Raw genomic sequence first — 26,942 nt, forward strand, 5'->3', positions numbered from 1 at the left:
CCCATCATTCCAGGATCCAGACAAGCAGCAACTGAGCTTAGGACATGAACAGCAGCACCAAGTAGTGAAAGCAGCAAGAACAATTAGGAGAAAGCATGACAGTATGCCAACTGTTCTGACACACTCAGGACTTTGTCCTGACTGTAGGGACAGTTAGGCGGTATGTTCCGCTTCACATTGCTTTATTTGAAAAGGGAGAGCTGTGTGTACCTAACCGTAGTGCACGTAGCATTGACCATGTATATGATGCGGATAGTAAAAGTTGTAGAGCAGCCAAGCACTCTCTAAAATTATAGCTACGCACCCATGCATGCTGGTTACGCCCACTGGCAGCATGATGTGGAAACCCCTTTCTACAAATCCTGCATTTGCTCCTGTGGGATGCAATTCCTAAAGTAGATGCAGCTGTGATCAATCAATTACATTTACCATATCATTACATGTGGAAATCCTTTAAGGGATCCAATGGATAGGAAGATTGAGATATGTTTCAAGAAGTTGCATGTATCTGCAGGAACGAGAATTAAAGCAGTAGCAGCAATGGCCTCAGTTTCCAACACTTTAAGAATCTGTTATCTACTCAGGAATACGAATATTATGAGAAAAAGGGATTGATTTTCTATGTGATGCCTCTTAGTATACGATCAAGAGGAAGTGTGGTAAATACAGTAGTAACCAGAAGAGCCCTTTGGAGAATTTGGATGTGAGAAATAATGTAGAGGGCAGAGTCAAGTGACACCAAGGTAGTAGGCTTCGGAGACTGAGAAAATTGTGGTGTTAACAGTGAGGATGATTTGAGGTGAGGTAGTGATTCTGGCAGGAGAGAAACTAATAAGCTCTGTTTTGGATATTTTGAGCTTTAGGTAGCGTTGAGACATCCATGGAGATAGCTGAAAGACAGTTGGTTACATGAGATAGTACAGAAGGGGAGAGGTCAGGGAAGAGATATAGATTTGGGTGTCATCAGCATAGAGGTGGTGCTGGAGGCCAAATTAGTGCCCCAAGAGAAGAGGTGTACAATGAAAAAAGTAAAGGGCCAATAACAGAGTCTTGTGGGCCCCAACAGATAGTGGGAGTGGAGGATGTTCCAGAGGTAGAAACATTAAAGGAACAATTCGATATTTAGGAAGAGAACCATGAAAGAACTGTCACGCAGGCCAATGGAGTGAATTGTGTGTAGGAGAAGAGGGTGATCAACAGTGTCAAAAGCAGTAGAGAGGTCCAGGAGAATGAATATGGAGAAATGACCCTTAGACTTTGTAGTAAGTAGATCATCGATCACTTTTATGAGAGGAATTTCAGTGGAGTGTTTGGTATGGAATCCTGATCGCAGAGAGCTGAAAATAGAGAGGAGAGGCATTTGTACACTAATCACCCAAGTAGTGTGGAGCAAAGGGGAGGAGAGAAATAGGGTGGTAGTTGGAGAGAGAGGCTGGTTTCTTTAGAATTGGTGAGATGAACACATGTTTAAAGGAGGATGAAAATGTACCAGTGGAGAGAAGTGAGTTAGAGGGTGGGCATGCAGTGCAGGAGAGGGAGCAGAGAAGTTGGGATGGAATAGAATTGAAGGGACAGTTTGTAGAGTGAGATGATGAGATAAGAGTAGACACTTTGTCTTCAGTTACTGGAGAGAATGAATTAAGGGTGGATTGGGGAGTGTAACTTACAGTAGGTAAACTGGGTGGAGTGTAATACACAATGACTCGAAAGCAGCTCAACCTCCAGAAGTTATAGTAGCGAAATAATGTCAAGGTACCTGTGAACTTGGAAACTCACAACTCAAGAATGGTGAATGCTCTGACAAGAGGTTACAGAATAGAGTTTCAGGACATCCCAGGGCGAACATCATTGTGGGATCCAAGTACTCAACCTCCCCATTTTATTTGGAGGCTTTAAGCAACAATCTACAAACACTGTTGAAGAAAAGCATAAACTTACCTGTCCTTACTAACCAAGGCACAGGATTTTATTGCAAACTTTTTCGGTGGAAATTGGTAAGGGACAGTCCAGTATTTAAGAAGACTCAACTGACTTATACAAACAATTTGATTAATGTGTAAGTGGTCAGTGTCTGAGTGCTCCAAGGAGGGAATGTTGAAGTCAAATGAGCCTCATGAGGTTAATCTGGACTCTGAAGTAAAACTGTGTAAGGGGGTGGTTTCTGAGCAAAAGGGTGGTACAGGATAACTGGTAGTACCGCATTTACTTGCAGCACTGCCTAAGTTGAGGATGCTAGGTAACAGGGGGCATGCTAGGGGTAAATGGAGAATTTCTAGAGGGGGTTTCCAAAGAGTTGATTTTGAGGGAGGAAGTGAAAACCTGCCATACTTAGGTGACTTTAATCATTCAGTACTGACATTGCAGGCATGACTCAGTGCTGACATTGCTTCAGATTTTCTGAGGTAATAAAGGACACACTTCTGCAATACCCTCCAAATGAGATGTTGGATGCACTCTGTCCATCAAAATTGACCTCAGAAACAGAGAATGTCAAGAGCAGAGGCAACAGGTACTTCCTATCTCTCTTCATCGCTTCAAAGTAAATAAATGATACTTCTGAACCTATGCAATTAGGGGTATCTCATCTCACTCAAGAAGAGAAACATTGCCATAGGACACTACAAATGTGCTTGCACTGTGGTCTTCATTGCATTTCTTGCCGAAATAAAAATAAGACTTTGGGAAACTACATGACTAGGAAACAAGGGAGTGGTTCTCCTAGGTCTAAAACCTGAAACTCTACACAACATCCTAAAACGTCCTATAAATTTATCTAATATTGCTGCGATCCACAGTTCAGTCTTCATCAGTGGTGGATCTGCAGGTAAATTCTTGGATTTTAACATGACCCTGATTTATTTCACATTTATTACACCTAAGGCATGGGGAAGGGTGCTTAGGGTGGCCAAAGAGATTGTCAGCCCTGGTGCTGCCTCTTTCTTTTTCCACTTTGTAGCAAAACAGTAAACTTAAAATATGGTTTAGGAGTTCCTAGAAATACTGCCCCTTCCCAACCATGGATTAATATTAGTCAACTGTCCAGGTTGGATCCAAAGATCTTTGTCACACGCTTCAAATGCTGCAGTGGTCACCACAGTACTGGTGGGACAAGGTGTTTTGGCATCCCCTAATACATGATGCCAACATTATACCTTCAAAGTGGTAACAGAACTATGCCCCAGTTTGGGCACTGTGGGCCCCTTAAATGTGCCCGCACATAAATGTGAACTCAGCTTTATCTAGTCCCTGGTGGTCTAGAGTGGGTCCTGAGAAGGATGCATTCAGAACCCTGACATAATTTGACACCACCTGTGACTTTGTATTTCAGCCAATGAAGTTACTGTGCATTGTAGCCTCTGCTCTTATTGCGGACTGTTGTCCATTGTAATGAAAGTCCTGACAACGTAAGCATCACAAAAACAGTACACAGCTACCTTCTTTTACTTCTGGATGTGAAACCACTCGTGCTAATCAGGCAACAAATTTGAACAAAGGCAGAATGCAGCAAATAATGCAAAAGCTTACACAAACTGCACACTTATTGGAACACATGCTTGACTTTTATATTTTATATTTGTGTAGACTTGTTATTTTGTAATGTTTCTTCCAGTCACACAGGACTGCAGTTTGCAGCATAATTGGTTGCTATGGTAACTGATTTGTACTGAATCAAAGATGCTTCAGATCTGTTTTTCATGTATTAGAACACACATAAGTTGTTATATTCTCAATATACAATTCACTCTGTCCCTTTTTTTATTTTAAGTTTAGAAACAACAAACTAGTTTAAATGTAATTGGTGTAAAGATAGGTAGACAGAGATGAGAGAGAAGATTTGAAAATGCCTGATCTAATACATTGGCTACATCCCTGCGTCCTGTGGTTCTGAGATCCCAGATTTTGGTGCAGGGAGGAAGTATTGTACAATTTAGGTAGAAATAAGTGGATACAGGTTAGTGTAAAGATTGGTTTAATGAAGGGGCAAGGTCTGGAACAATTCTTACATAGGTTAGGAGCATGGTGGTGTGTTGGCCAGTGTAATGAGAGATCTAAGTTGCCACTTACAGATAATAGGTGGCATTGCACATCAACACTGACATTTGCAACGTGTGAGGATCTGCCACAATGCCAGCTACAAATGGCAGATGCCAGTGCACCATCAACACTGACAACTGCACATTCACTTACTGCAATTAGCATTTTGCTAACGGTTAAGTCAATTAGGTCTAATCTCCCTTGGATGCAGCCTTTATAAAGCCCTCACTCCAACCAATTGTTACACAAGCAAAGTTGGAAGTTGGGAACTCATTGCTTAAACTGGGTACACACTACAGAATTTACCACCAACTTTTTATGCCGATCGATTTTTACATGCATTCGATTGTTCCGATTGCTTGGTCCATGGACTGCATACACACTAGCCTTGTTTTAGACAATAAAGGGAAGAGTGGACTTCCCTTTAGCGACTTTTTACAGCCATGTTGTCGTAAGCAATGATTGCAATTTCGTTGTGGATCGATCAGAAGTTTATACACACTACACAACGGAAACGAGATTGTAACTAAAATATTTAACGGTACGACCAACCAAATGAGTCGACAATCGTCCATTTGGGCAGACTTTCGACCATCGTGTCACTACACACACTGACCTGACTTTTGAACGAGCGGTCGTATGTCGGCTGATTGAGCCGATTATTGGACAAAAACCCTGTAGTGTGTACCTAGACATAGGACCACACTATAGTAGGAGCGCTTCGAATATTTTTAAATATGTAACTAAAAGATAGCTTTTTTTTTACTGGTTCACAGCAATGTGTTGAGGGATTTTTTCGGTGTGTTTCTTTTATAGCTAACCCATCCTTATTTGTACCTGCTATAAACTTAAATTGATTGAGCAACTTTCAGTTTCTGCATTACCCTCTGGAGGAGGCCAAATTCTCTTTCAATCCTCATCAAACTCTGTGCCCTCTGAATATACTGCAGGTTCTTGTGATCGAACTCTTGGCAGGCACAGTGGGTGCTATGCCTTCCCAGGTATGACTTTACAATAACATACCGGCCTGGATCCAGCAACGTCAAGGTCAAAGTACTCACCCAGCAGTTCTCTCTTAATCGAATCATCATAGAGGGCAAAGCCATAATACCTTCAGACTATATTCTGGGTGTGGCAATCATTTGAGGGTACTCAACAGGATCCAGCTTTAAATGCCAGCACTCACCAAGGTGCCACTCACCAAGCTGCCAAAGGCACCAGAAGGCAAAAGGTTAATTTCTCCTGGCTTCTAGCTGGCGATCTGAGAATTATGGTGGCTTAGAGAAAAGAAGAATGTTGCCTCCTTTGTCCAACCCTCCACTTCCTAAGCATACACAAAGGTGGCATGTACCCTATCCTCCAGGCCCCTGATTCCCCTGTCTATTCTGCTGAGGACATGGACCCATATGTCCAAAGATTTCATCACCAATGGGGTTGAATGGGCCACTATTCTCAGTGGAAGATAGTGTAGAGTGTGACTCTCCACATGAAACTATTAAAGTAATTCTATCGTTTTGAAATAAGCATTGCCCAATCAATTGTATGTGTTTCCAAAGCACAAAGTATTTATTTTAGCAGATGTAAATAGTAAACAATTCAATACATTATATTATGATAAAGTACAGTACAGCACAGCCAATACCAAAAGATAAGTACATACCAATGCTATCGCATGCGCACGCTGCGCACCCATGGGACCCGGTGGACAGTATATCTGTTAGAATACTGTGTCAGAGTTGACTGAGGGCCAGGGTGTGTGCAGCAATGATTATATACAGTACAGTGTTACACTTGAACAATAGAGATGACGTAGATTGTTTCTATAGGTCCAGACGTTGGGTGGGTCCAGGGTAAACAGATCATAGGTTGATTCAATCTAAGGAATCCAAAGGTGGGGGTCGTCTCTCCAGGGGGTCTGCTCCTTTCATAGCCAGCATCACGCAAAGGATTATTCCCTAATATCAATAACTAGAGTATGCAATGTGCGATCTCTTCGCCGATTGCACCGGACAGCTGCTGATGATTAGGGGATCAATATGATATCAGGCATGACACCTTTCCTATAACCTAAACCTTTAATAACACTAAAATGTACATATAATCATACTATATATATATATATATATATATATATATATATATATATATATATATATATATATATATAGACTAATAATAAACCAAATATTATCTGCTCATAAATTACAGTGTAACGAAACCAATATGAATTATATAAATAACTAAATGTTGTAATACGAGTGTGTGCGTGCATATTTTACCGTGCGATAGCATCACGCCACGCGTTACGTGGCGTACGCTTCGCAATCGCACGGCAAACCAATATTAAACCAATATACTTTCGTTCATCCAATTATACGACTTCAACAAAACATTGCTCTAAAGATGCCCACATTCAAACTGGGGTCTAAGTACATTGATCTGCCCCCAATCAATGGGATAAATCCAGGAGCCTACAAGTGTTTCCTGTCTTCCTTCTGAAAAGGGTGGTGAAGGACCCATTAACAAACAGTACAGGTAGAAGGCCACTAGGAATACATCATCCAGTTGATCATTCTCTCCTGCAGAGAGACGTGCAGTAACTAGTGTACTTCAGGGGCTTCAGTCCTGAGAACCTCTTTGATTTAGTTGACATTCACACACCTGTTCTGCTCAACAAATTGTTCAGGCTGCATTGTGCCAAGCCTAGAGGGTTGCATTCAGAGTCTGCTAATAAAGGGGGTAAGACAGGCCCCTTTAGGAACCACTGCAATACCAGCTGCAGACAGATGGCAGAACAATGTAAAAACTAACAGCTGCACATTCTTTTTCATTTACTGCAGTCATCACAGTTCTAAAAGTCAATTAAGACTGCAGCCTCACCTTATGCAACCTTTATAAGGTTCTCACTCCTACTAATCTTTACACAAGCAAAATAGTTGTTTTTTTTGGTCTCTGTTGCTGTTTTTAAGAGTTTTTTTTTGTCTGTGTATTAACTTTGGCTTTATCCCACACAATTCTACATTTTCCAACCCTTCAGCTTGAGATTTGTCCCTCATGATTCTACCTTCTCCAACCCATCAACATCAGCTTTGTCCCTGACCCATATTCTCAGGACTAAGAGGCTGGGCCAATCATGGTGTGTGTCTGATAGCTACCCCAGCCAAGTGGATGTCTCTTGCGAGCAACAAACACCATAACAGCTGGTACAATGATGGGGGCACAAGAGACATAGCAAGGCAAGTGACCAGAATTTTAGTAGACGTAGCAGAATTCTCTATCTTGATGGCTAAAAAAAAAGCAGAAGAGAAATGGATGGGGGTTACTTAGATGCATTTATATGCTTTGTATCTATGGTTATGTATAGGGTTTTAAGATTTTTTGGGGGGATTAAGCCAAAGAGAAAGTGGTGAGCCAAAGAGAGAGTGGTTAGATATGCCACTGACAGTGTGCACTTTACCCTCTCTAGTGAATCCCATCAGAATACCCTCATAATAACTATGATTGCTTCTCTTTTCAGTGAGCGCCTCCTCTAGTAGGTGGGCCACACTGTGAATAATACTATCCAATAACAGCATAGGTTTCTAGTACCTGCTTCTTTGTCTTGAGTGCACAATTGCGGATGAGAATAAGAGACCACACCATAGGGGGAGATGGGAAAGTTCTCAAGTAAACCTGACCACTATCACTGTGTGATATACTAGATAACTGGTGGCTTATTTAGCTATTATGGGACTCCTTCAAGGCCTTTATGAGGGGTACTTTTATTAGTGAGGTGGCAGAGCTAAAACAAACAAAGTGGTTGAGTTGAGCAAAACTGTTGTGACTTGGACGCTTTATACATTACCTCCCGCTCTGTAGCTGACAAATTAAAGTAGCTTCATGCCAAGTCAGAGTGATCAAATCATTTATTTGCTAAGAATGCCCAGAAACTCCTTTTCTCCAGACACAATCAATATTTCCAGGTTGACATGGGGGGTAGCTCTTTGGACTGATTGGCCATGAGTAAGCTGTCCAATAGAACAATTCTAGCTATCCTTGATGCCGGTAATACTAAGCATTACATGGATGATAAAATCACAGGGGTGTCTTTTGATTAATACAAACAATTGTGCTCCACACAGGCCTGTTTCACCCCTTCTCAGCTTGCAGACTACTTTGGTTCAATTAGGCTGCCCCACCTGTCACTGGATTTTGTTGTATTACTGAACTCTGGCATTACAGTGGAGGATATAGATGCAGCTATTTCCTCATTCCCAAACAGAAAAGTGCCAGGTATAGATAGTATCCCTATAAAGATGTACAAAAAGTATAGACAATTCTTCATGTCTAAGCTCCTAGAGACCTATTTCCACCTTCTTGAACATGGGTTGCTGCCTCCCTCTGTTATCCTAATTCTAAACCTGGCTCTACCAATCTTAGACTCTACTACTTAGCTTCCCAGCTCACTCACCTGGTCGCATGGCGGAGTGACTACCCGCGGCATCTCTCAGATATTGGTGAGTAGATGGAACACTTCCTGAGGCCTCTACAGGTACTCCTTGAGACCTCACAGTCACAGAAGGTGGCTCCCATTACCTGCAAGGCTTCCATTATTTGGTTAATGGTGCATGGCTTCCTTAAGGGTGAAGTGCATGATCCAGGTACCTGGTATTAATGGTGATCTCCAGGAATCTGGGGCATTGTAGTAATTACCAGTGCCCCAATGTAATGTCCCTTCAGGCACCTTTTTGCATATGCTTTGGCTGTGTCCTGCAATTCACGGTTTCTGGAGCTCGGTGTGCCGATGCATTTCATCTACACTAGAAATTGCCCCTGCCTTATTCCTACGAGTTTGTCTCTTTGGTCTCACACTCGAAGAGCACTTTAAGGTAGTGTTTTAATATGTACTCAATTTTGCGTCACTTGCCAAAGTGGTCATTGCGAGGGGGTGGATGGCACCTGAACCTCTGTGTTCCTAACTGTATTGCCCTGGTTAATGATGTGTGGAAACACAAAAGATTCATGTATGAGAGTAGAGAAGCTTTACACAAGTACCTTAAGGTATGGCATCCCTGGTATAATTCTCAATTTATTGGTTGGGAGGGGGGGTGTTTTGTGAACCTGGGGGGACTACTCTCCCCAGTACCTCTTCTCCTTGTTATTCCGAGGTCTGCGAGCCCTGCGTGGAACTGTCATGCTGCTATGCAATTATTCTGATGGGTAACTGTCCTGATTGAATTATGATACAATGTTTTGAGTCTGAAATTATTATTTATTTTTTGCTGTTAGCCTGCTTGCAGCTTCTATGTCCTCTTGCATAAGTTCTCACGGCGTGTGTGTGTCTTTAGTTAGCATTATGATGTTTATATAGCTAGATATTCAAGTGTGTGATTGTTATTTGTATTGGAAAATCTATAAAAATACTTTATTAAAAATTAAAAAAAAAAAAAATAAGTGTAACCCTGATTCTTCATTTAATGCCACAAATGAAGAGGAAGTATCTACTCTCTTATCTTCCTACTCTTGTCCTGTTCTCTTGATCCTATTCCCTCACAAACTGGTGGATCCCTGTCTCCTTTGTTCACTCCAACTTTAAGTAAAATATGTATTCGCTCGCTCTACTTGTATCTTTCCATCACTATTCAATCATGCAGTTTTTACTCCTAATATGAATAAACAAAATTCTGAACTCTCTCTCAAATTACCGACTCATCTCTCAGCTCCCATGTCCCTCTGAGCTTCTTGAGAGAATTGCCTACACTCACCTCACACACTTTCTTACCGCAAACAACCTATTGGATCCTCTTCAGTTAGGCTTTCGCACTCAACACTCCACAGAGACTGCTTTGAACAACGTTGTCAGTGATTTAATCACTGTTAAAACCAAAGGCCATTACTCTCTTCTAATTCTCCTGGAACTCTCTGCTGCATTTTACACTGTGGTTCACTCTCTCCTCATACAAATACCACAAAGCTTAGTCCTAGGTCCTCTGCTATTCCCTATCTACACCACTAATAAGCTCCTTTGGATTTCAGTGTCATCTCTATGTGGTTGATGCACAAATTTATCTATCCTCTCCAGATCTCTCGCCATCTGTGTTGTCCCGCGTTACTTACTGTCTTTCTGCCATTTTATCTCAGATGTCCTCTCACCAACTCACACAATCTTTCATAAACATAGTAAACAATATTCCCACCCATCAACAGAAGGCACCTATTTGACATTTCTGGCTGTCAACATGTCCATAAATCCCTGCCCACAAGCTCGCTGCCTAGGAATAATCCTTGACTCACAACTATCCTTTGTTCTCCACATCGACTCTATATTTATATCATGTGGTGATGATGATGTGGTGATGATGTTGCATACATCTACAAAACATTTCCATAATATGTACATATCTCACTCAAGACACTGCAGAAACTTTTAATTATGCACTCCTCTCCCGCATCGACTATTGCAACCCCTCTGGTCTTCCCAAGATCAGACACTCACTAGTCCGATCTATTTTGCACGCAGCGGCTATATTGATTTTCCTTGCAAATTATTCTTCCTCTGCTGAGCCACTCAGTCAGTCTCTACATTGATTGCCTGTTTTTCAATGAGTCAAATATAAAAATTTTCTACTAACATACAATGCCATCAACGAAACTGCACCAACATACATCGCCTTACTTGTCTCAAAATATCTCCCCACTCGACACCTCTGTTCTGCACAAGATCTGAGTCTCTCTTCCACTCTCACAATATGTTTCCATATCCCTTTACAGGACTTTTTTTGGGCTGCACTCTCTCTCTCTCACAATAAGACTTCCCTCTAGTCTTCAATACTTTAAGTGTTCTGTCAAAACTCATCTCTTCAGGTAAGCTTATAATAATCCTCAACCACCCTAATAACCACCCTCTTTATCTCCCTAGGTTACCCTATTACCACCCTCTACACAGTTAACACAAGACAACAACCCTCTGACCAACATTGCTGTGTGACTGGATCATATAACCCCCTAAGTATTTTTGCATTCTAGCTGGACCAATATGAAATATGTAACACTTACCTTCATGTATCAAACTCTTATTGTCTCATAGATTCTAAGCTTGCGAGTAGGGCCCTCTTACCTCTCTGTCTGTATGTATTACCCAGTGATGTTTTATTACTGTGTGTGTTCCCAATTGTAATGCGCTACGGAATTTGCTGGCGCTATATAAATAAATGTTGATGATAATTCTGTACAACTCAGTAAGCTTGTTGGGGAAACTCTATGTACACACAGCTTCAAGGCAGTCTCATTATTTTTTTTGAAGCTAACAGTGACATTCTTATCATAAAACATCCTGTCACAGCTCCTCACAGGCAGCACTCTGTTGGGCCTGACATTATGTAATGGTACAGTGTTATTTCACACAGCTGACCCCTTCCACTGTCGCATTTCATTTGCTGATACAACTCACATGACTGAGTGTCTGATTAGTGTGTGCTGAGTTCTGATTGGAGGAGCACAAGTAGGTTACTGATTCTGAGAGCTGGGTCTCTGCAGACAGTGCTATCTCAGCTGCACTGTAAATAAGGCACTGGTGGCAAGAAGTGGAGTGGTGTTGAAGGTCCTGTCCCCCTGTGGTAAGAAGCGGAGCTTTCAGGTGGTGGGGCCCATCATGGATCTTCATGTTACCCCCGTGGACCAGTCCGACCCTGATTGCACATACGCTTGTGCATATTCTGCAGTGTCACTCACCAGACTGTGAGTGCTTCTTCCCGTGTGTTTAGGAACCGTGGCCGTCCACCATCCTGAGGGTCTGCGCATGTGCAGCCCTTTCAAACCTTCTGTTCAGGTTCCTTTTAGTTAATTGGCTGATCAGGCAACACTCCCTATTTAAAGCACCTGAGTTCCATACCTCGTTGCCTGATCTTGGAGTCTCATTCCCCATGAGCCTCTGAAGGTGTTCCTGTGTTTCCTCGTGTATTCAGCTCAGCTGATTCCTGTGGTTTCCAGACCACTTCAACTCTCCTGTGTTTCATCGTGACTGTATTAGCTGATTCCTATCCGCTGCCTCCGTGCACTACAGTTATCAACTCACTTTAACTCTCCTGTGTTTCATCGTGACTGTATTAGCTGATTCCTATCCGCTGCCTCCGTGCACTACAGTTATCAACTCACTTCAACTCTCCTGTGTTTCATCGTGACTGTATTAGCTGATTCCTATCCGCTGCCTCCGTGCACTACAGTTATCTACTCACTTCAACTCTCCTGTGTTTCATCGTGACTGTATTAGCTGATTCCTATCCGCTGCCTCCGTGCTCAACAGTTCCAGCTCATCTCAACTCTCCCGTGTTTCATCGTGACTGCACCTGCTGATTCCTATCCGCTACCTCCGTGTACCTGCAGTATCCTGCTTGCCGCTACCCTTCAGTTCTACTCGTGTCTGCAGCCAGCTGATCCGCTCTCCGTGCTTCTACAGTGTTCCTGCCTGTGTCAACTCGCCAGTCTGCATCGGATCAACGCCCCGCTGCTTTCATCTCGTCTAGACCATCTCTACTCTTCAGTGTTCTCCAGGTGTCCAGTTCTATATACTACTGCTTCCTGAGTATTTGTTTCTATCTCTGCTGGTCTACCTACCTGTGCGCTGCACCTACTTGATTACCGCTTCTACCCTCCTGGGACTTCGCATCCTGCCGGCCTCCAGCCGTTCAGGTATCTCTGCACTCCTGTCTGACAGCCTGCTCCTGAACCACGGTATGCATACTTCTCATTGACTGTGCTGGTGTATTGCATATCTTGCTGGACTGAGTTGTTCTCCTCTGGAGTTTATTATCCGCTGAGACTATTGCCATCATTTGACTGTGTTACCTTTTGCCCGGATAGTTCCTGTGACTTTGTATTATTGTGCAGTGCTGTTCAGTCATTACTATATTGTGCATATCATCGTGGGATCAAGTTCAGTGTGCCCGTGTATACTCTGTATTGCATTTCTCTCCCCGTGCTCCTCCTCACATATATATTCAGTGGTACAACTTGCTAGAGGCAGACCACTGTTCCTTGTTTCCTGAGTCACCTGTTTCCAGTATCCTTTCACATAGCAGTGGTACAACTTGCTAACGCAGATCACTGTCTTCCCGGATACCCCCACCTGGATTCCATTCTTTCACATAGACAGCGGTACAACTTGCTAAACGCAGACCGCTGACTCTCATCACCTCCTCGTTGCTTCTGGACATTCCTCCTCACTCTAGCAGTGGTACAACTTGCTACCGCAGACCACTGACTACCCTCACGTTTCCTTTGTCCATTCAGTTCCTCGTGTACTACTACCTATAAATTACCAGTGCTGCTAGTCATAGACTTTCCACGAGCATTCTCTACCATCTGCTGTCTCCTGTTCCGTGATCACCCCGCTACCAGAGTACCATATTACCATCTATACTGCTCTGGTAAGTCCATCACCTGGTGATCCCTGGGTAAAAACTCCTAGTGCCCGTGACAGTAAGATCAGGCCATGACAGACCCAGATTCGGAACCTACAGCTAAAGAGATGCTGCAGCATCTGGTTACCCATGTGGAGCAACAGGATGCTTGCCAACAGCTGTTGCTACAATGTTGCCAGGCGTTAGCCTCCCAAGGAACATCTGGACAGAATGTTACAGCTAATGTTGAAGCTCCTGTGCTTTCCTCCGTTTCCCCAGTGCCATCCCAGGTGTCTACGGCTACCACGCTTCACCTGCCTACTCCGTCAAAGTATGATGGAGACCCCAAAACTTGTAGGGGTTTTCTCAACCAATGCTCAGTTCATTTTGAGCTCCAACCTCAAACTTTTTCTACCCATCGTTCCAGAGTGGCCTATCTTATTTCATTGTTTTCTGGACAAGCTCTGGCTTGGGCTTCCCCTCTGTGGGAGAGGAACGATCCAGTATTACAAGATAGTGCCAAATTTATTTCTATGTTCCGAAGTGTATCCGATGAACCAGGTCGTGTAATCTCCGCTGCTTCCAGCATTCTCCGTTTACGTCAGGGTTCTCGTACAGTAGGCCAGTACGTCATTCAATTTAGGATATTAGCCTCTGAACTTCAGTGGAACACTGAAGCATAAATTGCCGCCTTCTGCCAGGGGCTCTCCGATAAAATTAAAGATGCACTGACTACCCAAGAGCTACCTACGTCATTAGAAGATTTGATTTCCCTCTGCCATCGTGTAGACCTGAGGTTTCGTGAAAGGGAATCTGAAAAAACAACTTCAGTTAAAGCACCTCTTCGCTCAACCCCTCAACTTCGTCCAGCTTCATCTCCTGTGATCCCCATGGAGATAGGACGTTCCAAATTAACTTCTGAGGAGAGGAACCGAAGAGTAAAGAATAGACTTTGTATCTATTGTGCTGATTCCACACATATGCTCAATTCTTGCCCTAAGAAATCGGGAAATGCCAGGCCCTAACTAGTTCTGGAGAGGTGAAGTTAGGGTCCCTGGAGTTCTCTCCATGTTCTACGAAATTAAAAGTCTGCGCTTTTGATGTTACGATTTCCTTTGCTACCAAATCCTTTGAGTCCCAAGCACTGATTGATTCTGGAGCAGCAGGAAATTTCATTTCTAAATCCCTAGTGAATCAATGGTCCCTACCAGTGATTACTTTGAAAACACTGATTACTGTGACTGCTATAGATGGATCACGTCTCATCAATGGTCTCATCACCCAGAGTACGTCTCCAGTAACGCTTCAGATTGGTGTGCTACACCATGAAGAGATTTCGTTTTTAATTCTTCCTGTTACTACAAGTCCGATTGTTTTAGGCCTTCCATGGCTTCAATGTCATTCTCCCCAGATTGACTGGCGCACTCCTCAAGTTACGTCTTGGGGAGCTGAATGTCATCATCGTTGTCTTTCCCAAGTCATTCCTCTTAAAATACAGCAATCTTCCATCTCATCCTCCTCACCAGGACTTCCTCCTCAGTATGCTTCATTTGCCGATGTTTTTGATAAAGCTCAGTCTGAACGTCTTCCTCCTCATCGTTCATGGGATTGTCCGATCGATCTTCTACCTGGCAAGACTCCTCCTAGGGGTCGGGTGTATCCACTTTCGTTACCTGAAACTCAAGCTACATCTGAATACATCCAAGAGAATCTCCAGCGAGGGTTTATTCGACCTTCCACCTCTCCCGCTGGAGCCGGGTTCTTCTTCGTAAAAAAGAAGGATGGATCACTACGCCCCTGCATAGATTTTCGTGGACTCAATGTCATTACTATTAAAAATCGGTATCCCATTCCTCTGATTACTGAGTTATTTGATCGCATTAAGGGAGCTCGGATCTTTACCAAGTTGGATCTTCGTGGTGCCTATAATTTAATTAGAATCCGGTCCGGTGACGAATGAAAGACAGCTTTCAACACCAGAGATGGGCATTATGAATATTTAGTAATGCCTTTCGGGTTATGTAATGCCCCCGCTGTTTTCCAGGGCTTCATTAACGAGATCTTTCGGGACTTGTTATATGTATGTGTCGTTGTCTACCTGGACAACATATTGATCTTTTCACAGGACCTGCCTTCTCATCACCAACATGTGGCAGAGGTCCTTTCCAGACTCCGGAAAAATTAATTATTCTGCAAACTAGAAAAATGTTCATTTGAGTTGCCCCAGATTCCATTTTTGGGTTATATTGTCTCCGGAGTTGGTCTACAAATGGATCCAGAAAAGGTGAATGCTGTGTTACATTGGCCTCAGCCAACTACTCTTCGTGCCATTCCCGCGTTTTTTAGGTATTGTCAATTACTATAGACGCTTCATTCAAGACTTCTCGTCCATTGCATCTCCTATTGTGGCCCTGACTCGTAAAGGGGCCAATACTAAGCAATGGTCATCTGAGGCTCTCCAAGCCTTTCAATTCCTTAAAGAGTCCTTCTCCTCTGCTCCCATTCTTCGACAGCCTGATGTGACACTTCCCTTCTTCCTAGAAGTAGATGCCTCTAATGTTGGCTTAGGAGCCATTCTCTCCCAACGATCGGAACAACAAAAATTCCATCCTTGTGCCTTTTACTCTCGGGGTCTCCTGCCTGCGGAGAGGAATTACACTATCGGGGACAAGGAGTTGCTGGCTATCAAAGTAGCATTAGAGGAGTGGAGATACTTGTTGGAGGGAGCTCGCCACCCTGTGACGATTTTCACGGATCATAAGAACTTGTCATATCTACAGTCTGCCCAATGCTTGAATCCTCGTCAAGCAAGATGGTCTCTTTTCTTTTCTCGTTTCGAATTAATCATAACCTTCAAACCGGCTGTCAAGAACAAAAAAGCTGACGCTCTATCCCGAGCTTTTGTGACGTCCTCTGACGTTGAAGAGGTTTCCAACCACTCTATACTAGACCCCAAATGTATTTCGCTGGCTGCTTCTTCCACTAAAGTGCTACCATTTGGGAAGACCCTCGTGCCTCCTACTCTTAGGAGGAAAATCCTTTCGTGGTTCCATTCTTCTCGTTTTTCTGGACATGCTGGTGAACGCAAGACCTTTGAGATTCTCTCTCGAAGTTACTGGTGGCCCTCGATGAGGAGAGACGTCAAAGAGTTTGTAGCTGCTTGTGAATTGTGTTCTCAGTTTAAGACCTCCCGCAGAACCCCAGCGGGTTTGCTTCAACCACTACCCATTCCATCCAAGCCCTGGACCCATATTAGTAAGGACTTTGTTACTGATCTTCCGCCTAGTAAAAATTGTAATACTATTTGGGTAGTGGTAGACAGATTTTCGAAGATGGCTCATTTTGTCCCTTTGTCTGGTTTGCCTTCCTCTTCTACTCTGGCTGAGCATTTCGTCAAGGAAATCTTTCGTATTCATGGATGTCCGTCTGAGATTGTGTCAGATAGAGGAGTACAATTCGTTTCCAGATTCTGGCGGGCCCTTTGTAAGACCTTGGGCATACGATTAGCACTCTCATCTTCCTACCATCCTCAATCAAACGGACAAACTGAAAGGGTCAATCAAGATCTCGAGACCTTTATAAGGATGTTCTCATCAGCCAATCAAGACAACTGGGTAGAATTGCTTCCTTGGGCTGAATTCGCTCATAACAACATGTACCATGAGTCATCTTCCAAAACTCCATTCTTTGTGGTTTACGGTCACCATCCGTCTTTTCCGGAATTTCCTGCCCTCCCTCCCACCCAAGTTCCTGCTGTAGAGACTGTTTGTCAGACCTTCAAAAATATTTGGTCTCAGGTCAAAACCTGTTTAAAGAAGACATCTGCCAAATATAAGTCTTTTGCAGATAAGAAGAGGCGGGCTATTCCACCACTGAAAATTGGAGACCGTGTCTGGTTATCTACCAAAAATATTCATTTGAAGGTCCCATCTATGAAATTCGCTCCCCGTTTTATTGGTCCATATAGGATCATTCAAGTGATAAATCCAGTTTGTTTCAAACTTCTACTTCCTAAGAATCTTCATATTTCCAACGCCTTCCATGTGTCCTTGCTCAAACCTCTCATCATCAACCGTTTCTCGGTCCCTCCTTCAGCACCTCAGCCAGTTCAAGTTCATCAGCAGGAAGATTTCGAGATTACTCATATATTGGACGCAAAAATTTTGCAAAGAGTTCTTCGTTTCCTCGTTCATTGGAAGGACTTTGGTCCTGAGGAGCGTTCATGGATCAAAGCTGAAGATCTCAACGCTCCACCTCTTCTTAAGAAGTTTTATTCCAAAAATCCGGACAAGTCCGGTTCCAGGTGTTCTGTGCCCACCTTTAAAAGGGGGGGTACTGTCACTCACCAGACTGTGAGTGCTTCTTCCCGTGTGTTTAGGAACCGTGGCCGTCCACCATCCTGAGGGTCTGCGCATGTGCAGCCCTTTCAAACCTTCTGTTCAGGTTCCTTTTAGTTAATTGGCTGATCAGGCCACACTCCCTATTTAAAGCACCTGAGTTCCATACATCGTTGCCTGATCTTGGAGTCTCATTCCCCATGAGCCTCTGAAGGTGTTCCTGTGTTTCCTCGTGTATTCAGCTCAGCTGATTCCTGTGGTTTCCAGACCACTTCAACTCTCCTGTGGTTTCCAGACCACTTCAACTCTTCTGTGTTTCATCGTGACTGTATTAGCTGATTCCTATCCGCTGCCTCCGTGCACTACAGTTATCTACTCACTTCAACTCTCCTGTGTTTCATCGTGACTGTATTAGCTGATTCCTATCCGCTGCCTCCGTGCACTACAGTTATCAGCTCACTTCAACTCTCCTGTGTTTCATCGAGACTGCACCAGCTGATTCCTATCCGCTGCCTCCGTGCTCAACAGTTCCAGCTCATCTCAACTCTCCCGTGTTTCATCGTGACTGCACCTGCTGATTCCTATCCGCTACCTCCGTGTACCTGCAGTATCCTGCTTGCCGCTACCCTTCAGTTCTACTCGTGTCTGCAGCCAGCTGATCCGCTCTCCGTGCTTCTACAGTGTTCCTGCCTGTGTCAACTCGCCAGTCTGCATCGGATCAACGCCCCGCTGCTTTCATCTCGTCTAGACCATCTCTACTCTTCAGTGTTCTCCAGGTGTCCAGTTCTATATACTACTGCTTCCTGAGTATTTGTTTCTATCTCTGCTGGTCTACCTACCTGTGCGCTGCACCTACTTGATTACCGCTTCTACCCTTCTGGGACTTCGCATCCTGCCGGCCTCCAGCCGTTCAGGTATCTCTGCACTCCTGTCTGACAGCCTGCTCCTGAACCACGGTATGCATACTTCTCATTGACTGTGCTGGTGTATTGTATATCTTGCTGGACTGAGTTGTTCTCCTCTGGAGTTTATTATCCGCTGAGACTATTGCCATCATTTGACTGTGTTACCTTTTGCCCGGATAGTTCCTGTGACTTTGTATTATTGTGCAGTGCTGTTCAGTCATTACTATATTGTGCATATCATCGTGGGATCAAGTTCAGTGTGCCCGTGTATACTCTGTATTGCATTTCTCTCCCCGTGCTCCTCCTCACATATATATTCAGTGGTACAACTTGCTAGAGGCAGACCACTGTTCCTTGTTTCCTGAGTCACCTGTTTCCAGTATCCTTTCACATAGCAGTGGTACAACTTGCTAAACGCAGACCGCTGACTCTCATCACCTCCTCGTTGCTTCTGGACATTCCTCCTCACTCTAGCAGTGGTACAACTTGCTACCGCAGACCACTGACTACCCTCACGTTTCCTTTGTCCATTCAGTTCCTCGTGTACTACTACCTATATATTACCAGTGCTGCTAGTCATAGACTTTCCACGAGCATTCTCTACCATCTGCTGTCTCCTGTTCCGTGATCACCCCGCTACCAGAGTACCATATTACCATCTATACTGCTCTGGTAAGTCCATCACCTGGTGATCCCTGGGTAAAGACTCCTAGTGCCCGTGACATGCAGTATGTTTACCAGGGCCGCCTTCAGAAATCATAGGGCCCAGTGCGGGCCCCCCGTGTCCCCCCCCTGATGAGCGCCCCAGCATGAGCAACAGCAGCACATACTTACCTGGGGCCCCGCTGGTCTCCGCTACTCTGTCTTCAGCCTGGCTGTCACCGTGACAGCCAGGCACCAGGATGCGATCGCAGGGGTGGAGGAATCACTCCCCCTGCGATCATGTGATCTGCCTGTGACAGCCAGATCACATGATCGCAGGGGGAATGAATCCTCCACCCCTGCGATCGCATCCTGGTGCCTGGCTGTCACGGTGACAGCCAGGCTGAAGACAGAGTAGCGGAGACCAACGGGGCCCCAGGTAAGTCTGTGCTGCTGTTGTGCCGGGCCCCCTGGTGAGCCCGGGCCCGGTACAACAGTACCCCCCTGATGGCGGCCCTGATGTTTACATACGACAAATACAGTGTAGGCAAAGTTTTCTTACACCCAGATTCAAACTGAACCACACATCTGGAGATACGCTTCGATTTGAATATGAACTAGAAGACGATCAAGTTTTCTTTTTTTTTTTTTTTTTTTAAAAGCATTTGAACTTGAATCAGGGCCAAGATCATGTGAAAGTAGCTACAGATCCTACAGTGCATGGATTTTGTTGTACATGCAGTTAGCATGGAAAAATTAGATTGATGCTTTTAAAAGATAATATTGAAATATAGAAATCTGCCAATGTTTTTATTTTCAGTTTGTAGCCTTGGAGCCTGTAACAGCATTGTTCAATTTAATTAAGGCATAAATATTGTACTGCTTAAAATTATATAAATTGCCATTAATCAGCACATGTGTAATGGTGTGCAACAAAAAGTAATTACTATTGATTAGTGAAGTTATATCCATATACTATGTAGTTATATGTGTGTGTGTACTTACATTCCTCTGCTTGTGGGGACATTGACCTGTTTACACGCCAACATTGTGGGGACCTTAATCGTAGTGGGGACAAAAAATGAGTTCCCCACAAAGCTTACCAAGGCTGATAAATGCAGGTGAACCTTGCTAATATGCTTGGCAAGAAAATCTGGCAGAAGATGGAAGACTTTACCACCCCATTAAACTTTCTGCATGCAGTAGACACTATGAAGCTGGTAGCGGTCTATGATGAGGAGACTTGTACATTTAAGACACCCTCTCTGGTACTCAAGGTTGGGCACAGCTTGTAAAAGATAGCGAGCATGTGATCAAGCATTCAGTCGATATTTCCATGTCAGAGGAAAAGTGGTGTAGGGACCCGGCCAAGGCCTTCTTCAGGTCAATGTAGCACATTGTTTCTTTAGGATAAAGTGCTTTGATTTCTATCATCATCATCTATTTATATTGCGCCACTAATTTCACAGTGCTGTACAGAGAACTCACATCAGTCCCTAACCCATTGGAGTTTAGAGTCTAAATTCTCACACACACAGGCTAGGGTCAGTTTAATAGTAGCCAATTAACCTACCAGTATGTTTTTGGAGTGTGAAGGGAAACCGGAGGAAAGCCACGCACACACAGGGAGAACATTCAAACTCCACACTGATAACATAATACAATAATACAAAAGGTAAGTATATGGTTTATAAATCATGGCCTTCACATAGTAATAAATAATAGATTATGTCAGTTTGTATCTTTATGTTCAATTTTAGATCCACAACCTTATAATTTGATTTGTTTTATTTTGTACTGTTCTTGTAAAAGTACTAGATAACCCTACAAAGGCTTATTAGAAATAATTACATAGTCTAGCTGGGCAATGTCAATATTCTTTTGAACATCAGATTATTGTTCTATAGAGACAGAACATAACATTCACTGAGAAAGAATAAGTTGCCTTTATAATATACCAATATGCAATATATGTGTGCGATTTTATAAAGTATAATTATATAAAAAAAAAAAAAACAAGAGGACAAAGAGGAAATATGTATTTGGATAAATGAAGAAGCAGATATTTTGTAATGGTAATCCTGCCCATTAAGATGATGTCCCCTGCCATGAGGAACCACAGTTCTGTTAAAAAATAAATAACCTCATTTATTAAAGGTCAGCCTCTATTATGGAAAAAAATTTGTACCATTCAGAGGCTTCCAGTCCAGCACTAAATAGCAATGTGGCTCTTGCATCTATTTCCAGCTTCATTCATAAACACCTTAATCTCTGTGAAAGTAGTTTATTGTATGAAGCCAGGATCATTGCATCGACCAACTAATCATTTTGGCAAAAAAATCCCCATGCTTCTGACAACCTGCCTGGGGAATGGCTGTCAGGAAGAATCTCAGCTGTCAGGATCCAGCTGTCGGGAGCCATAACCCTTATGGACTACATTATATCATCATCACAATCATCAACATTTATTTATATAGCGCCAGCAAATTCCATAGCGCTTTACAACTGGAAACAAACATTAATAAGACAATACTGGGTAATACATACAGACAGAGAATTCAGAAGAGTAAGGATGAGGGCTTTGCTGGGTGAGAAAATCACAGTTGGTACTTGGACTAAGTTGGATGGAAGAGAAGAAGATATTAGTTTTATTGGCTTTTATTAATTACACACCACACCTTTGTTAAAATGTTGTATTTTATTCAATTAATTTTTCTTTTTGTGAAAGGTCTCATTTCTTATTTTAATTTTTTACTGGTTCAGGTATATAGGAGTTGCCACTTTTTTATTTTACCATGCAGCCCAGCTTTAGCAACTGTAGTCACAAGGCGCTGCACTCTCCCGTGTTGTTCACAGAAAGTCCACGGTAACCAACCCGATACCCAATTCTGTTTTAATTTACTTCCTAAATCAGGTAACTTGCAGGTACCCAATTTAATGTACAGTATGTTTCTACAACAGAGAGCAATTCTTTAATGTGCTCGGGTGTTAATGATTATTGTTGCAGTTGATCGTATTATAGTGTGGATACACACGATGTGGGGGCTAGGAGAGCCTGAATCTAGTGCAGTGATGTCACAGCTTCTTACATTCATATGCACTACACTATATATTTCTAGCATTAAACAAGCATTTGCATTTGTTTCTTTTTTTTCAAGCAGTGTGATTTGTGGAGGACAAAAGAGGCATTGCTTATCAGACTGGGAGTGTGATTATGGTGAATTGCATGTGGCTGAAAAGATCAGAGTGTGGTCTCAGAGAATCTAAGGCATTCTCAACTAAATCATCAGTATCCAAAACAGAAACAATCATATGCATTTAAAAGTAATATTTTTGCAAATAGAATCAAAATGTAAGTACCTGCCTATCGTACACACTCACCATGTTGATGTCCAATGGTAGGCAGAGAGATATTGCCCTTAAACCAGGACTCTACCTTCTAAATTGGGACAGTTTAGAGCTTTGCTCTCTGTGTAGCTGAAACCTGTTAGAAAAAAAGAGAAAATGTGAGCTTGGTGGACAGGATGTCTGGAAATGCGGAGAACTCAGAAAAGGGTTTGATAACTCAGCACCTCTTTACAAAAATGCTGAAAAGTCCATTGACAGTCAGATTTTTTAGCCAATTGTTAATAAAGTGAGCCAGCACCTTTCATGCCAGTGATATCTTTTTTGCTCTTCTGCACTATAGAGAATCTTTGTTACTCCACACTCTTCCTATCTATCCCCCAGTTTCATTCCCATTTGTTCCTGCCTTTCCCATACTCTTTAGTAACATGTCATTTTTAAATTCCATTTTATTCTGCTTACTCATGTATTGACAATAACTTGAAAGGAATAATGTGTCATTTAAAAGGACATACATTTTGGTTATAATTACAGAATAAAACTTCAAGAGCAGTGGCAAAGAGGCCACCAACAAAACAGGCCATGCGCTCAGTAAATGGAGGACCTGCTCACTCCCCTTGTCCCTGTAAAGACTCTGAGAGGGAAGTAGAGATTCGGCTTCTGCAGGTGGAGTGTGATGAGCTAAGAACCAGACTTGGATGTCTAAAGGTAAAAACATTAAGGCATGGTGGATTTATCTATCTCATGTTGGTTTTCACTCTAATCACCTAAAGTATATCACACCAGTGTCAGCAGTGAAATTGCCATGTATTTATTGTCTTTATTTAATTCATGTAATTGTTGTTCTGCTGTTGGTGACAGGTCCCCTGTTATTAAATACAGCCTATTTAGAGCATAGCAGAAAAAAAACAACTTCCCTCCTTCTGGTTCCACAGGGAGATGAACAAATAGAAAATGTTCTGAATATCATGCAGCGCAGTTGTCTGTCTCTCCTGCTAGTCCCCTGCTCCATATACTTCTCAACAACACTTCTCACTGGAGTAGGGCTCTGACATGGAGCTCAGGGGCAGCAGTGTTGGCAGTTAGCATATTGGTCTGGCTGTTTAGCATGCTAGTAGCGCTATACTTTGACATGCTAATGACCCAAGCCACAGAGTCTCTCCACAGTGAAGGGTGGATTTTATTTGCTATTGGGCTATTATGAGGCTGTAAATAAAAAATAACAGCAATCGCACAGTTTAAAACTTTTTTTCAAATGGTAATACAGTAATTAACAAGTTCCCTCCTAACTTCCACTCGGCCTACCTCAACTTTCCAATCTTCATTAGTTGGTTGTTTCTGGGAACTGGAACTTTGAGAGGAGGAGCTATCTGGCATTTCAGGTCTAGGTGAAAGGCTGGCAGAAAGTACTATTATATTTTCAGAACATTTAATTCTGATCAAACATTTTATTTGCATGTCTTCTCTTCATCATCAGTACATATAAACTAAAGAAAAGAGTTTTGGGGAGTACACCATTAAAATGTAAGATGCACAATTAGTGTTTGAGGCACATTGATATATGTTATATATAGATCAACACAAAATGCTCTGCAAGCTAAAATGTATCACTTTGACTAAATAGCAAGTTAAGACTGTAAAATTTAGATAAGTGCACTTAATATTACATGTCATTAAAGAGGTGGTTATCTTTTGCTTTACTGCAGGAATCCTGTTTGCCCAAATGAGAGTATTTTGCTCCAGTGTCTGACTGGCCCATTTTTATGCTGGGGAAATCCCCAGTTTGCCCCATTGCCTGAGGCAAACTGGGGTCACTCCTTGTGACCACCTCTGCTCTGGTTTGAATCAGACATCTGAACCTAGCCACTAGTGGGCATGACTAAAGAACACACCTCTGGCAGCATACTATGATCTTGCTACTACTTTCCTGGGTGGGTCACTCAGACCCCAGTTTGACGTGGCTGTTTCCCCATGGGTGTATACATTAAACCAACCTAGGAACAATAATTGTGCAATGTTGAGCTATGAGACTAGAGAACTCACTCCCAGGCTAGCTTCCTGTATATCACATTGCTCTCCTGCTGTGCTGAATGGATAAAGCCTGCCTGGAAGAATGTGTAGCAATTTTAGTAAAATGCTCTCTCCCAAGTGAATAGGGTTTTGAGGCAACCAGGTTTTTTTTTGCTAGCTACATCTAATGGGTTGGGTACCTTACCGCGACTACAAAAAGGACAACAATAGTTTCCCCAACATGAAAAGTGCAAAGGTATCATTGACGACAGATTGGTAATCCTGAATGTTTGAAAAACACCCCTGGCAGAATCCAGATGAATGAGCATGCTAGCAACAGAAAATGACGTCATTTTAAAGCCTGATACTATTATTCGTTCTGTTAAGGGGGTAATGCAAGGATGCCCAGGCTGTAGAATGTAGAAGCCTTAGTAAAAATCACTGAACCAGCCAGTGTTAAGTAACAACCAAACCAACATCTAATCTGTAATCTCTCTACTGGTATCTTTCCATCCCTATTCAAGCACTTAGTGATTATTCCTATTCTGAGAGAACAATATTCTGACCCAAACTCTCTCTCAAGTTACCACCCCATCTCTCAGCTCCCGTACCCCTCCAATCTTCTCGAGATAATTGCCTACATTCGCCTCACATGTTTCAGTTCTGCAAACAACCTATTGGATCCTCTTCAATAAGGCTTTTGCTCTCAACACTCCACAAAGAGTGCACTGACCAAGGTTGTCAATGCTTTGATCACAGCTAAAACCAAAGGTGATTAAGCTCTTCTAATTGTTTTGAATCTCTCTGCTGCATTTGACACTGTTGACCAATCTCTCTTCATACAGACACTACAATCCCTAGGTTTTCAAGACACTGTCCTATCCTGGTTCTCATCCTACCTATCAAATCGCTCTTTTAGTGTTTAATTTCTCTGGAACAACCTCCACTTTGCTTCCTATATCAGTTGGAGTACCACAAGGCTCAGTCCTAGGTTCTCTGCTGTTCTCCTACGCCACTTCTCTTGGAAAACTAATAAGCTTCTTTGGATTTCAGTATCCTCTCTATGCGGATGATACACAAATCTATCAATCCTCTCCTGATCTTTCATTATTATTATTATTAATTTTTATTTATAGGGCGCCACAAAGTATCCGTAGCGCCGTACAGGGACAAACAATGGCACAGTACAAGGTGAAACAGCACAGTACAAGTAACAGTAAGCACTATAACTCTGGGGGCTCAGGCACAGCATGAAAGAGAGGGAGGGAGGGGAAAAGTGAGTATAGGCAGGTAACTATGGCCCAAGAGGGTGGGCACAGATGACAGGTTGAGAGTCACTGAGGGGAGCGGAGAGAAGCGAGAGGAGACAGAGGGCAGAGGGACTGAGAGGAGGTGAGCAGAGTAGCTGGAGAGCGCAGTTAAAAGTGATGGAAACAGGAGGTAGGAGAGCCCTGCTGAAAGGAGCGAACAATCTAAAGGGAGGGGAAGACAGACAGACACATGGATGAGACGGGAGAAACGGAGACGGAGTCGAGGAAGGGGGAGAAGGGAAGAAGGGATGAGAAAGAGAGGTAGCCGACCGGTGGGAGTTTAGGCATGAGACTGAAAGGCTTTAAGGAAAAGGTGGGTTTTTAATGTTCGTTTGAAAGAGGACAGATTAGGGGAAGTTCTGATGGAGCGGGGGAGCTTGTTCCAATGGAGGGGAGCGGCGCGGGAGAAGTCTTGGATACGTGCGTGAGAGGAGGTTTGAGATTATCTGTGTTGTCTTGCGTTACTGACTGTCTTTCTGCTATTTCATCTTGGATGTCGTCTCGCCAACTCAAACTCAATCTTTCAAAACAGAATTAATAATATTCCCACCCAACAATAGAAGCTTTCTGTCTGACATTTCTATTTTTGTTGACATGACAATAAATCCCACCCCACAAGCTCACTGCCTAAGTGTAATCCTTGACTTGCAACTATCCTTTGTTCCCCTCATAAACACACTATATTTACATAATGCTACATACATCTAAAGAGCATTTCCAGAATACTTTCTTATCTTAAACAAGACACTGTAAAAGCTTTTATTCATGCACTCATCTCCTGCATCGACTATTGTAACTCCCTCCTTACTGGTCTCCCCAAAAACAGTCTCGAGACCCTACAATTTATTTTGCACGCAGCTGTTAGATTGATTTTCCTTGCAAATCGCTTTTCATCTGCTGAGTCACTCTATGTCTCTACATTGGTTGCCTGTTTTTTAACAAATCCAATATAAAATTATTCTACTAACATACAAGGCCATC

The 26,942-nt window shown here is 42.9% G+C and overlaps 1 protein-coding gene across 25 annotated transcripts in view; it reads left to right on the top strand.

Annotated features, from left to right (window-relative positions):
• Positions 1–26,942, top strand: part of RIMBP2 (RIMS binding protein 2) — a 307,432-nt gene that overhangs the window by 67,640 nt on the left and 212,850 nt on the right. For all 25 annotated transcript variants that reach the window (XM_075176517.1, XM_075176698.1, XM_075176605.1 and 22 more), the window contains exon 4: positions 23,176–23,349. In XM_075176517.1, coding sequence (XP_075032618.1) covers positions 23,176–23,349 — 174 coding nt within the window. The remainder of the gene's footprint in view (positions 1–23,175; positions 23,350–26,942) is intronic.

Source organism: Mixophyes fleayi, chromosome 1, assembly GCF_038048845.1.
Source record: "Mixophyes fleayi isolate aMixFle1 chromosome 1, aMixFle1.hap1, whole genome shotgun sequence".
Taxonomy (NCBI): Eukaryota; Metazoa; Chordata; class Amphibia; order Anura; family Limnodynastidae; genus Mixophyes; species Mixophyes fleayi.